Source organism: Anoplopoma fimbria, chromosome 15 (genome assembly GCF_027596085.1).
Source record: "Anoplopoma fimbria isolate UVic2021 breed Golden Eagle Sablefish chromosome 15, Afim_UVic_2022, whole genome shotgun sequence".
NCBI lineage: Eukaryota > Metazoa > Chordata > Actinopteri > Perciformes > Anoplopomatidae > Anoplopoma > Anoplopoma fimbria.
Genome location: NC_072463.1, coordinates 1,050,059 through 1,064,691, shown reverse-complemented (window position 1 = coordinate 1,064,691; position 14,633 = coordinate 1,050,059). Strand labels below are relative to the sequence as shown.

Below are 14,633 nucleotides of genomic sequence, written 5' to 3'. Positions count from 1 at the left end.
TAAATTGTTATTTTTTCCTGTTAATACCTTGCTTTCTCCCATTATCAACATGGAATGAACTCTAACGTCTATATTCAGTGTTTGTAATGTCAGTGATTTACAAACTGAAGCTTGTTTTCCCGCCTGAAAGACACTCAATCTCATAAATTCCATGATGGAACTTCATCAAAACTGTTCTGCATCCAAAGCCGGAGGAGAAACATCCACATTTTACTGCACGGAACTCTACCAAACTCATTTCCTGACTCTCCAGGCGTCTGCTCGTTAACTGACCGCTCTTCCACCGTCGCCACTTTTTGCAGCAACTTTCATCAAACTCGACTTTACTTCCTCTAATAATCACCGCCACCATATCCATGTTTAACAAGGTAATGTGACACAAACCATCTGTGGCTTCAAAAAAAAAAGAGAGACAAGAAAAACACCACTTTACATATTCACTTTTACCATCCGCGTAATTAAATATTTGAGAAATATCAGGAATGGGAAATTAAAAGAAAAAAAAAGCCCCGTCGTCCCCGCTATCAATTTATTCTCTCTCAGAGTGCATTAGAAACGTCAGATTGCCGTCGGCAAAGACACAGAAAGAGCCGGCTGTTTTTTTTAAACTCACTTTATAAATTACATTTTGGAGTGCTTTGGCATGCTAATACCTGCTGCCACGGAGAGCAGACAGCGTTAATTATTTCTTATTGGGATCGGCGGCCATTATTTGCATATTTCATTTAGCTGTTGTAGATGTTGGAGGTGGGAGGGAGGGGAGTCACTTTGTGTCTCGACAACTTTTATTTTTTGGATGATGCATTCAATGGCCGCATGTGTTCAGAGGAGCATTTATTTTAGAACGATTTCAGTCATTTCAACGAGAAGCAGCAGATTATTGGATGTAATTAACAACATTGGCTCCGATGCAAAAAATAAAAGGTCAGGAAACTGTTTTAAGAACCGGAATGTGCTCCACTTTGTTCGGCGAAAACATCAATTAAAACGTCATTTATACTCAGTTGGCTTCAATGTGAGGATGACAGCAGCAGGAAGTCAAACTTTTTAAGAGCTTAATGGGGAAACTGATCAGCACCGTTCACACAAAACCTGATGAAAAGTACTTTAATATTAAAACACGCCCATCTGAAGAGGAATTAGAAAGCTAGAAAATCATAATGTTTGGACAGTTGAGACTCTGACTGACAATCAACCAGCAGAAAGTTGAAGTTGACTATAAAAATGACAGGAAACTCTTTCACATTTATCAATATTTGACTTGAAATCATTTGTGTTCCTTTCTTGAACAAACTACAAACTCTTGGTTGACTCCTGTTGGATATTTGTTCCCCACCATCCACTTCATTTAATCCAAATAAGATTTAAACAAGAATTGTGTTTGAGTTACAAAATTGACCATGAGTAGACTACACTGTTCAAACCAGACACAGACTAAATGTCTTAGTATTCAAATCTTTCAAACCAATATAAGTGTTTACATGTACATATGTATTTTATGTAGAAATGTGTGTAGACTGGAACAATGAATATGCTGATGAATACATGTTGCTCACATTAGAGTTGTGGTAACTCTTGTTTGTAACTTTATTATTGTGGATAAATAAACTTCTAATGAAAAATGTCCATGATGATAGTCTTCTCTTCATGCTGGGGATCGGAATCCATATTTTTCCTTCTTTATACTTCAGTTTATTTTTATTTTATAGTAAAACATGAACTTAAATGTCTGAAATAAAGTCAAATATTTTATATGTATATGGATTTTATGGATCATCCTTTCATTTTGATTCATTAAAAGCAACAGATAACATGAATATTTTAATATATTTTATGTGAGAGCGCCTTAATTTTGTTTATTTATCCGATTTAGACATCTGACTCCTGAAACTTAGGACAGCGTTTTGCCTTAAACGGAAATTTAAATAAATGATGGCAGAGTTTCAATGAATATTTATGGTTATTGACAAAAAGATATAACTGTTATAAACTGGATTCAGTATGTTTTAATGCACAACTTAAGGTTTCTCATAGGCACGTTGACATTGCCTGTAATGATGAACTACAAATGTATATGTTCTTTTGTTTATGTTAAACTTTCACTCTTTAAATTAAAGGCTTTGTTACATTAATCCAAAATGTTTTTTGGGGAAAAATGCATTAAATCCAAACATAAATATTAGTTGATAAAATATGAGGAACGGTTTTGCTATAAATTCTAGTGAAGATCCACAATAATCAGTTTTCAGGTTAAGTTTCAGTTTAGCAAATGAGGCAATACATCAAGATTTGTTGATGTGATGAAAAAACAGTCCTCGATGATGATGCAGCTGAATATCAGGGAACATCAGAGTAAAAAATGTTGAATATTTTTTAGACTATGTATATATTCCTGATTCTGCAAACTTTCCTCCTTTGATTTATTTTAAAGCTGTAGGTGTGAGACTTACTGCTGCTGTGTAACATCAAAACCCTCCGGATACAAAACGACTTTATCACCTGGAAACGCAGCTTAGCAGATCCTAAACCAGGGATTAACAGCGACTCTGAGATTTAGTTAACACAAATTATCCTGATAGTGTCGCTGAGCGCCTAAACTGAACTCTCCCCCAAAAACTTCCCCAACTTTAATCTTAATTTATGTAAAGTGCTGTGTGGTGGAGCTCCGGGAGCGGGACGAGCCGTCTGATTGGCTCTATCAGGTATCAGGCAGGAGTCCAACACTCCGTAATTTGATTTAAGAAAGCTCGTCATAACCTGAGGTCAATATTTAAATCAGTGGGAGAAGAGCCGCTCTGCGTGTTCGGGATGCTTCAGACCGGCCGGGATCTCCATCACATCCTCATCACTTCCTCCTCTACTCACTGGGCTCCTATTTCCTCTTTCTCACCTCCTTCCTCTTCCTCATCTCATCCTCCTCATCGCCATGAAAAAAACCAACAATGTCAGCTGTTTAGTTTTATTCGCCCTCCTTTTGTATTTAAACCTACATGTGACACTACTGATCATATTGAGGTTTGACTTTATTTTATGAAAATGTGTGTCCATTATTTGAATGTATGACAAATTGAATTGTGGGTAAGAAACTGTCACCTGAACCCAAAGTGAAACCAAAAGGAAGAGATGTTGTGAAAAGTCTTGCTGTAACAGCAAGAAGTTGAAACTATACTTCTTAGAACACTGTTTTTATTTTGTTTTAACCTTTCAGCTCGTTTTTCAGTAATGCTAGCACAAAGGCTAACACAGTAACGTTATTACATTACATAACCCATTAACAGTCATTCAGCAGACGCTTTTCTCCACTTACAAGGCTCATTCACCCATTCACACACTGATGACAGGCTACAAAGCTAACCAACAATCACAGTAACGATGGCCTTAAGACAAGTTAACCTCGTACACATAGCACACAGGCTAACCCAGGAACCACCAACCATGTGGTGCATCAATGTGCTCCTTCCTTTGATTGTACAGCATGTTTCCCAAATAAAAAGATTTTGCAAAATAAAGACAATTAAAATAAAAACATAATTAGTACGAAACGGGATTTGAGATTTTTTCTGACAGAGCGTCATCACTTAAAAGTCTTCTTTGTGTCCCAGATCTGGACGGTAAGAGGATTTTCTCCATCTTTTTATTTTACCTTGATTCCTCCTTCCTTCTCTCCTTCCCCTCCTCCCCCTCCTTTCTTCCCTCCCTCCCTCTCTCTCTCCTTCTCTGTGTGGTCTGTAGGGTGAAATAGAGGCCCGAGGCCAACAAGCTGTCTCCACCAGCGACACTGATAAGACACACACACACACACACACACACACACACACACACACACACACACACACACACACACACACACACACACACACACACACAGTCAGAGTCACCATACAAGTGCCAACAGTCACAATCACGAGCGTACAAGTGCTTCATCCACACACACACACACACACACACACACACACACACACACACACACACACACACACACACACACACACACAGTAAACGTTATTTAACTCAGCTCTGACTGTGTGAAGTGACACCCAGGAGGTCACTTATCACGTCCTACCTGAACGTTTCCCCCTCACACACACACACACACACACACACACACACACACACACACACACACACATGATCTCCTGCGCGTCAGATATTTTGATGTGTGTGTGTGTGTGTGTGTGTGTGTGTGTGTGTGCTCTGGGCTGTTTGGTTCGGCTCTCTAACAGGATTTGCGTCCCCCGTGTCCAAAGGAACATGGTCTAATCTCGACCCGTCACCTCTCACACACCTCCGCCTGCATGACACACCCAACACCCCCCCTCCTCCTCAGGGGAAATTGGTACGTTCCAGACCCCGAGACTCCGAAAAAAGAAAATGATATATATAAAATATACAGTGAGGCTCTCTGAATATATTGTATGTGTTATCTCAGAGGGGGGGTTGTTGTTCTGTTACAGGAAATCACCTGAAGCAGATAAAGATTTAAGAAAATATATAAAAATGTTATTTAAAAACATGAGATGTGGATTTTCTTGAGGGTCAAATTTTGTTTTTTTGTCGCACATTTTTTTCCATTCTTTCTTTTGATTTAAAAACAATATATTACTTATTCATTATTTCATTAAGGCATTTATCTTTAGTTGGGTCATTGGTATTAAAGAGAAAAAGGCATCTTGGGTAGACAGGTTATTATTATTATATATATATATATATATATATATATATATATATATATGAAATGTCTTAGAACACTGGACCAATGTTCTTTAGTGTCTTTTGGTATTTTGGATTTGTTATGAAATATATCAAACAGTTCATAGTAAATAGTTTTATTCTCGCTTGTCATTTTTGGCACAAATTTCCTTCAATACTCTGAGCTGATCTTTAGTGATCAGATAAAATAAAACGTTCTTTTCAAAAGCCATAAAACCTTGTCATGTAATATGTAAACACACGGGGACTAACTTTAGCGTTGAGAAGGGAAGGAGTAAAAATTTTAGGAATTCAAAAAGTCCCTGTCCTCAATTCCCAATGAAATATTTAAATGAATAACAATATCACAGTTGGAATAAAATAATTACCAGGACTTTTTTATTATGTATATAATTTCATTCCAAAATATTCCACATTGCCAGGAATACAGTCATGTTGGGAGAATACAGAATACTTTATGCGATGTTTTAGTTTGTTTTTGATGATATTTTTCGATTTTTAGAAGACATGACCTCAGTGTATCGTGTGGTAGCGGAGAGGTTATTAAAAAGTAACGTCAAGCACCTGTAACTCCAGAGAAAGACTCAGATTCAGGAGCTGTCACTGAACACGTCTATTCACCTTTTCAGTGTGTGTGTGTGTGTGTGTGTGTGTGTGTGTGTGTGTGTGTGTGTGTGTGTGTGTGTGTGTGTGTGTGTGTGTGTGTGTGTGTGTGTGTGTGTGTGTGTGTGTGTGTGTGTGCTACCAGACTCAGTCCAATCCCCTGTAATGTGACAGACAAATCCCACTAAGCTGTTAAATATTACACTGCTTTCACACTCATATTAAACACCTTTCTACCTCTCCCTCTCTCTCTCTGTGTGTGTTCACTCACCCCGACAACACAAACACACACACACACACACACACACACACACACACACACACACACACACACACACACACACACACACACACACACACACACCTTTACCTTCATCTTCAATATGCAAAAGAGAAAACACTACGGATGTCACTTGAAATCCTCACACATGGACAACAAATCTTTTATAATGCAGCGACACACTGTAGGAGTCACATAACACAATATCCCCCCACGACACACACACACATAAACCCTCAGTGTGTGTGTGTGTGTGTGTGTGTGTGTGTGTGTGTGTGTGTGTGTGTGTGTGTGTGTGTGTGTGTGTGTGTGTGTGTCCTAATCCCCGGTGCTGGCCGTCTTGTCGGAGCGTTATATTTGCTGGTATCAGTGTATCTTCTCCTAATCCCACCAACCCAGCTCTGATATTTCCTGACATTTACATGAATCACCCCTCTACAGACGGACGGACGGACGAGCTGTGGGGGAGAGGGGGAGGGAGGGATATAAAGGGGGGGAGAGAGCTGGAAGATGGAGGGAAAGCTGGAGGATGAATGAAGAGATAGGTGGGATGCAGGGATAGACTGTTTGAATGTGAAGGGGTTTAAACTGAAGAGGAGGGATGGAAGGATGAGAGGGAAAAGAGAAAGAGGGATGAAGAAGGAAAGGAAGGACTGAAAGATCAGAAGAAAACCAGAAAGAGTTGATGAAAGAAGGGAGAAATAAATAAAGGACGGATAAGAAAGAAAGTGATATGAGGGGTAATAGAGAAAAGGATGAGTGGATGGAGGGATGAAATAGTTATAGAAGATGTAAGAAGGAAGGTGGGATGGATGATAACAGACGACTAGTTAGAGTACAGAAAAAATGGAAGGATGATGAATGGATGGACAAATGGACCAATAGATAGATTCATGGACGAATGGACGGATAGATGGGTGGATGGATGGATAGAAAAAGGATAGGATGGACAGATTCAAGGACGGATGGATGGATGGATGGATGGATGGATGGATGATGGATGGATGGGATGGATGGATGGATGGATGGATGGATGGATGAATGGACGGATGGATGGATGGATGGATGGATGGATGGATGGATGGAAAGGATGGATGAAGGGGTATACAAAGGGACGGATGGACAGACAGATGGATGGAAAAGGGATACAAACAAGTGGAGATGGAGGAAGTGATAACAAAGGGAAAAGGTGGGTAGACAAAAGAAAAGGAGGCATAAAAAGATGGATGGATGATATAGGTGACAGGTAGGAGTGAAGGAGGTAAAATGCATGTAACAGGAAGTTATGATAGGAAGGAAGGAGGGAGGATAGAAGGAAGGAAACATCGATGTTTAAGAAAGTCTGGAAAAAATGTATAGAAACATTGAAGATGGATAGATGAGTTTAGATAGAAAAGGGAGAAATAAGAAGAAGAGTGAACAAGGGGAAGTCAAAGGGAGCAAGGAAGGAGGGATGGATATGACTTTTCTGTCGCTCCATCTGTTAGTATCTTTATTTTTTTTCTTCCTCATTTTACTATTTAATAATGAGAGAAGGAAGAAAGTCAAAAGAAGGAGGGATGAAAAGTCGGACACCTTGTCAGCGACATATGTTAACACCAATAACAAAAAGCTCTTATGAGTGCCAAGAGACACACACACACACACACACACACACACACACACACACACACACACACACACACACACACACACACACACACACACACACACACACACACACACACACACACACACACACATTACACACACAGTATTACTCAGTGGAGACTCATTAAGGCCCAGTCTAAATTAATGGCCTCACACCACACCTGTTGTTTGCTATTAATTCATTGCAATATCAGCAAGTAATTAATAGAGGGGACGAGATGAAAGCTGTTCAGGAAAGATTGAATTGAATCCAAAATGAGCAAAAAAAAAATATCAGCAACACAAAAACTCAACATGAGGTCCGTTAAGGAGATTAATGACCCGTTAAGAGTCCTGTCAAACTACCACTTTCAAAAGAGTGAACTTCAACACTCAAAATATGAACTTTTTAAAAGACAAAATGATCATTTAGATATCTCAGACATCTTCATAGACCTTTTCCGACTTTGGTCAATTGAGAACTGAAAACCAAAAATCATCTGTGCCTCCAACACAAACACGAGCGCTGTTTCGGATGGAATGCCGATATTTCAGCTTCACAAAAGAGAAGAAAATACATTTTAAAACAGCTTAAACTGCCTGTGTTTTATTGAACTTAATTAAACTGAGAAGATTTAATTTCTTCACATACAAGAACGTTAAGTGAAATGTCAAACTTTTAGTCAGTGTACAATTCAAGAAAAATGTATTATAAATATCTAAGTGGACAAAAAAACTGTGAAAAAATATACCAGAATGAATAAAATATAAAAAAAATTGAATTATAAAAATAGGAAAACATATATGCTGTGAATAAATCACTTTTATTGCGTTTTTTGTTTTGTTTTGTTCCAATTTTTTTTGTAATTTTAGGCCAAACAACAGGTAGCTCAAATCAAGCGATCTGATTGGATCATAGCTTGTACGTCACCCTGTTATCTTTGTTTCATTGTGTGTATTTTCTAACAGTTTCTATCGTTGTATCTTTAAAGTCACTATAGTTTTGTTTTAGCAGCAATAAAGTAAAATAAATTAATAAATTCAGCAGAAATGAAGCATGAGGAAAGATCCAGTTGGTGCAAAATAAAATCACATAATCACAAGTTTCATTAAGCGTTGACACAATTATGACCACGTAAAACCAAAATATGGAACAATATCATAAAATTATCTTTTATTAAGCTGTTGGCTAAAATATGCCTTTCTGTATCTAAAGCATTTGAACATTCTTGATGTCTATATATTTAAATACCTGTCATGTAAAGTTTAGTATCAGTGTTATCATTATGAAGCAGTGATGAGATTGTATTTAGATAAATGTGTCCACACATGTTATATATATTTATATTATATATTTATATTCAGCAGCAGAGACACCAGCTGCAGTCACATTCGCTACATTGCTCGCTAACTATCTCACGGCCAAGTGTGAAATATGTCATTTGCTTCTGCTCTTAATTGCACTAAAAATGAAGATTAAGAGGATGAATTATTGATACAAGTTGGTATTTAATCTTTTGTAATGAATAGTGGATCCGCTGGTTATAAATATTGTACGAGGCTTCATAATTTGATAAATTTATTCCAATTTGCCCTTTATTTTGCCCTTTAGTCAAGGTTACGTTCATTTAAACTCTCACACACACACACACACACACATATATGTAGATGCTGATAGATACTCACATGCCTGCACTGAAAAAACACACACACACACACACACACACACACACACACACACACACACACACACACACACAAATGGACTGCAGTGTGTTTGCGTAGCCTCTGCCCTTGGTCATTCTTGTATCATCTTTTTTATCTAGGTCCAAACACACACACGCATAAACATGATGCCCTTGGTTGACCTTGCAGTCAGCCCCCCCCCCCCCCCCCCACACACACACACACACACACACACACACTCCCCACCTCGGTGTCGGTGGCAGTAATTAGGCCATGCATCTGATTGTCATTAAAGAGCGCTAGCAGATAATGAGCACACAGTAAAGCCACATGCAGAGGTTCACATAACATCGCTTATTTCCTCCATCAGGCGGTCTGGTGGCTCTACGTGGAGCCGCGTAGTGACAAAGATGGAGTTTCATTGTGGTTGAAAAGGCTGTAATGTTTCCAAATGGTCACAGGTACAACACCAAAAACAGTGAGCAGGACACTGAGTCCCTATAGGCTCCCTTTGTCATGATTGACTGTTGCCTGAGCCCCGCCCCCTGCTGGTACTTCAACCTTTCCTAGTACTGTGTATTACTATTACACAACGTTTAACGATTACTCGCTCCAAATCCACTAAATCAGCCTGAAAATGAAGAACATCTGAAACTAATTGATGAAAGTCTTTGGAGCAGAGTCGATGGATAGGTGGCCGATGCTACGCCATGATTGGCCAGTCTGTGTTCAAAGGGGCGGGACTTAGCGAAAGGTAAATTATTGACAAAAGCTACAGATTAATGCCAAAATAAAAATAAATGTAATGGAAAGGTGTCACAAATGTCAGAACGTTGGAAATCTGCGATGTTGAGGAGAAAAATGAATGACGTGTGCTGACTTTACGTTTACTTTAACTTGCTTTGGACGACTTTAGTCCTGACTTTGACTTGTTTTGGATGATTAATATCCCGACTTGGAGTCGTCTTGGTCTTTTCTGAATTACTTCCTGACTTACTTGTCTTGTTTTTGGTGGCTTTAGTTCTTACTTGGAGTTGTTTTGAAAGACTTTAGTTGTGACTTGTACTTGGTTTGGATGAGTTTAGTTCTTACTTCGACTTCTTTTGGATGACTTTAGTTCTTACGGGGACTTGTTTCAGATGACTTTAGTTCTTACAGGGACTTGTTTCAGATGACTTTAGTTCTTACAGGGACTTGTTTCAGATGACTTTAGTTCTTACAGGGACTTGTTTCAGATGACTTCAGTCAAGACTTGGACTTTAGTTCTGACTAGTGGAGACTGGACTGATGATTGCAGCAGAAGAAGCTCTGGTTACCACTGAAACTACCGGGTGCCATTGTGGAGGTTCGCTCCCACAGAGGGAGGATCTTGTACTTTGCTGTTAGTTTAGGTTCATTGTTCAGCTGCCCAGAACAGACACGATCTGAATAATTCAAAATATCACAGAAGTACGAGCAGCCAACAGAAATAATTCAGCAGGTTCACACCTCAGTTTGTTGTTTGGAGGTTTCACGGATCAAAGCTTTAAGTGCAGAGGGAGATTCACTCAGATAATGAACGGACTGTTAATGTGCTGCGGCCAAGCAGCTAATGGACACACACACACACACACACACACAACACACACATACTAAAATACACTTTAACTATAAGACACACACACACACACACACACACACACACACACACACACACACACACACACACACACACACACACACACACACACACACACACACACACACACACACACACACACACACACACAGAGGTGGTAGCTGCTAATGGCTGTCACTGTTGACTGATCACAGTGATCAGGCTGCTGCAGCTCTAATTGCTACTAAACAATCTGAAAACAACCAGAGTCAGGTCTGCTAGAGGAGGAGGAGGAGGAAGATGAAGAGGAGGAAGAAGAGGAAGAGAGAACAACCCGAATGGAAAGGAAGATGAGCAACAGGAAATAGGAATAGGCAAGAAAAAAACAAAACTGATGGAAAAAGACAGACGAGAGGAAACCAGGGAAAGAATGAAAGACGTATGGATTAAAGTGGAACAGAGGAAAAAGGAAAGTGGAAAGGAGGGGAAGGAGGGAAGGAAGGAGTCCGACAAAGAAGGATAATAATGGGAAAGAAAGAATGAAGGTGGAGGTACAGCAGGAAAGTAAAAATCAAAGAAACAAAAACTAAAATCCAAAGAAATGTGTCAAGGAGGTCAGAAAAGACCGAAGAAAGTCCAAACAAGAGTAGAGAGAATAGGGAAGAGAGAGCAAAATAAAAGTCCAAATGATCGTCTAATCTGACCCGGTATCTGTTGCTGTGCAGTGATTGACATCAAGCTTTTTCAGGCGTGTAGCTGAGGTGTTTTTTTTTTTTACCCAATAGCAAAACTTAATTGTTCTAAATGGAAAATATAAGCCTATTAATAAATAAATAAAATCAACATATATTTGCACAATTGGACTATTAAAAAAGGCTTGCACTTTGTTATTGTCATCTATAGTGGTTAATTGTATAAAAGCACATAATTCAAAGGATGAAGAAATAAATGTATTATTCTTTGAATATTTACTTTGATAAAACAAATTGTAGTAGTTTTAATGAGGTATTATGAGCTGCTTAGGATTAATGTTAGGACAGGTCATAATTCATCTCTAATATGCTGTGAAAATATCTCCTTCAAACAACCCGATTCTTTCAGGTTTCCCACCAAAACTACATTTTACTAGATAACATTTGAACACATCATGATAACATTCAGGTTAACGCTCTAGCATCTCTGTTTAAAACGATTTAAAATGGTCTAAATCATATCACCTGGGACCAGGTCTGACTGTCAAACGTTTATCCTTAAGGACCTCTAACCAAAGTACTGAAGAAAAGATTATCTTGTCGTTTTTTGTTGTTTTCTTTGACATATTTATTCACTTTTTCTTGTGGTCTTTTGCCTTTTTACTTGGGACTTAACAGGGTTAAGATACAAACATCTGCCAGTTCAATGTTTTGACTGCAACTTTTTTTGGGTGCAGAAATAAAATAAAATAGAGAAGATGTTTTGTAGAAATCAGAAGAAGCACAGGATGAAAATAAAGTGTATTCAAATGAAAGAAAGAGAGGGTGATATACAATGAATATAGGAATAGATAGATGCAAGGTAGAAGGCCACAGTGACTCATGGAGGGTTTCTAAACACACACACACACACACACACACACACACACACACACACACACACACACACACACACACACACACACACACAGCAGCGACAACATGTGACTGACGGCACTGTTGCAAAGAGAGAGACAGAAAGGGAGATTACATCTAATTAACCAAGTCCAGCCAATTAACCAGCAGCCAATGAGAATTGAGAAACCAATCAGGATGGTAATTGGCAGCCAATGCAAACGATGCAAAGAAATCTACAAAGGACCCTGGGTAAGTGTGTGTGTGACTGACTTGACTGTGTGTGTGAGTGTGTGTGTGTGTGTGTGTGTGTGTGTGTGTGTGTGTGTGTGTGTGTGTGTGTGTGTGTGTGTGTGTGTGTGTGTGTGTGTGTGTGTGTGATGTGAAGAGAGAGGGATAACCGGGATCAAGAGGAGAGGAAATGGAAGTATATAAACCAAAGTGAAAAACAAACAATGAGCAGATGGACAGAATAACAGAGAGATCCGAGGCTAAACAGAAAAATAAAAAAACACCGTTGGGTTTCTTACCTTGAGGCCGTCCGGAGGGCACGGAGGCTGCCGATTGGCCGACGCATCCCCCGGGGCTCCGAAGGGCTCGTGTGATTGGCCGCAGTAGAGGAGGCGGGCCTGGATGCAGCGGAGGGCGCGGAGCATCCAGCCATGTTGGCGCCGGATCTGCCTCTGGAGCTGATCCCATTGGCTGGAAACCATATGGAGGATATCCTTCAGACCTGCAGGGCGAAGAGATGTCGGGATGAACCGGAGAGAAAGGAACAGACGGAAAACCAGAGACACATTTGCGTGAAAACCATTTAGTGTTTACGTTGGCTCCACCTGTGGACATAGACGGTAGTGTTTTCAACGAGCACAGTCTGTAAAGATCTGCAGCTGCCAGAGTCCATTTAGAAAACCTCTAATTTTCCTGCAGCAGGGTCTCACAGTCTGCATCGTTCCGCAGTGGAACTACCATCCAATGAACAAGGAAGATTCCCCGACCGGTCTCATCTGGGTCAGCAGGGCCCAGCGGAGCAACATGACAAGCTTTAGCAAATTGTGACGAGTAACCCTGGACAGGCCTCTCTGTAATCACTGAAAAGCATTTCACATCCATCCCACGGAGGTCGGAAACAAGTTACACATTTATTCATTAATTAATATAAGTCATAATCGATTTCAGAGTGGCGTTTCTGCTTTTGTAGGCTGCCTTAAACTTATTAAGCCTTTATTAGTCCCACAATGGGGAAATTACAATTTTCTGCATTTAACCCATCCCGGAGGAGCAGTGGGCTGCTAAGAAGCGCCCGGGGAGCAACTTGGGGTTAGGTGTCTTGCTCAAGGACACCTCGGCATGTTGACTGTAGAGGGGTTTGAACCACCAACCTTGTGGTTACGGGACGAGCGCTCTACCTCGTGTGCCACAGCCGCCCAAACTAGGACTGTACAGTTGTTCAAAAGCCTAAATTTGACCAACGTTTGTTTATGTCACATATCCTCATTCAACAGTTTGCATGATATTCTGCAAAAAGTTACTCTTCAATTTTCGTGCATTTTCCTACGAAAGTCCATCAACACGGGTCATTTTCTGCTTGTCACATCTTTTCAAAATAAACTTCCATCTTCACAGGAATCTACTCAGTAAGGTTTAGGTACCAAAGCTACTTAGTTAGGAAAAGATGATTGTTTGGGTTACAATAACTGCAGAAGTGCCGTTACTGAAATACAGAAGTTACGTGAAGAATAAATAAAAGTTGATTTAGAGTTTCACATGAGGAACGAACAGCTGACAGATCTCTGTCAGTTGGACCCATCTACCTTCGCTCGATTATATGGTGTGATATCTATGAATTATGGTGCATTCTTTTTCGTAGGTGTGGCTATGAATGCTGGATGAGAACATCTTAGATCATGTTTAACTGACAAGTGTGGATTATGAATCTTGTTTTTCAGAAGCAGAGATAGTTATTCAAAGATTCCTTAACCTTAATGAAGTTGTTGTTTGAATTCTTACTCTCTCTCTCTCTCTCTCTCTCTCTCTTTCTCTTTCTGGCTGCAAAGATTTAGAAAATATAAAACATATTGCATATTTTTTTCCCTTTGCCCGCTGGCTTTTTCTCTTTCTCTCTCTGCCTTTTCTTCATCTCCGTCTCTTTCTTTGTCTTCATCTCTCCGTCTCTTTCGGCTACATTCAAACCAGTTCTCCTCTCTGAAGGTCAATCTGTTAATCCAAATATTAATAATGAATGGAACAGAGCCGGGGCTCCGTTATGGCCACCTGTGTGTGTGTGTGTGTGTGTGTGTGTGTGTGTGTGTGTGTGTGTGTGTGTGTGTGTGTGTGTGTGTGTGTGTGTGTGTGTGTGTGTGTGTGTGTGTGGATATACCTGATTGGTGGGAGGTGATGATGGTGAGCAGAGCTCTTCCTTCCTCCATCACACTCTCCTTCAGAGCGCTGTGACTGTCCACGTTCAGCTTGAAACTCTGAAACACACAAAGATCCTCATCAGAATCCACATGTTTCTTTATTACATTTCATATCAAAGAGG

At 39.8% G+C, this 14,633-nt stretch overlaps 1 protein-coding gene across 1 annotated transcript in view; it reads right to left on the bottom strand.

Annotated features, from left to right (window-relative positions):
• The window catches only part of akap6 (A kinase (PRKA) anchor protein 6), a 158,865-nt gene that overhangs the window by 99,650 nt on the left and 44,582 nt on the right, over positions 1 to 14,633 (bottom strand). Inside the window, 2 exon segments of the mRNA XM_054614454.1 lie at positions 12,622 to 12,824; positions 14,472 to 14,568. Of these exon segments, the coding sequence (XP_054470429.1) occupies positions 12,622 to 12,824; positions 14,472 to 14,568 (300 nt within the window).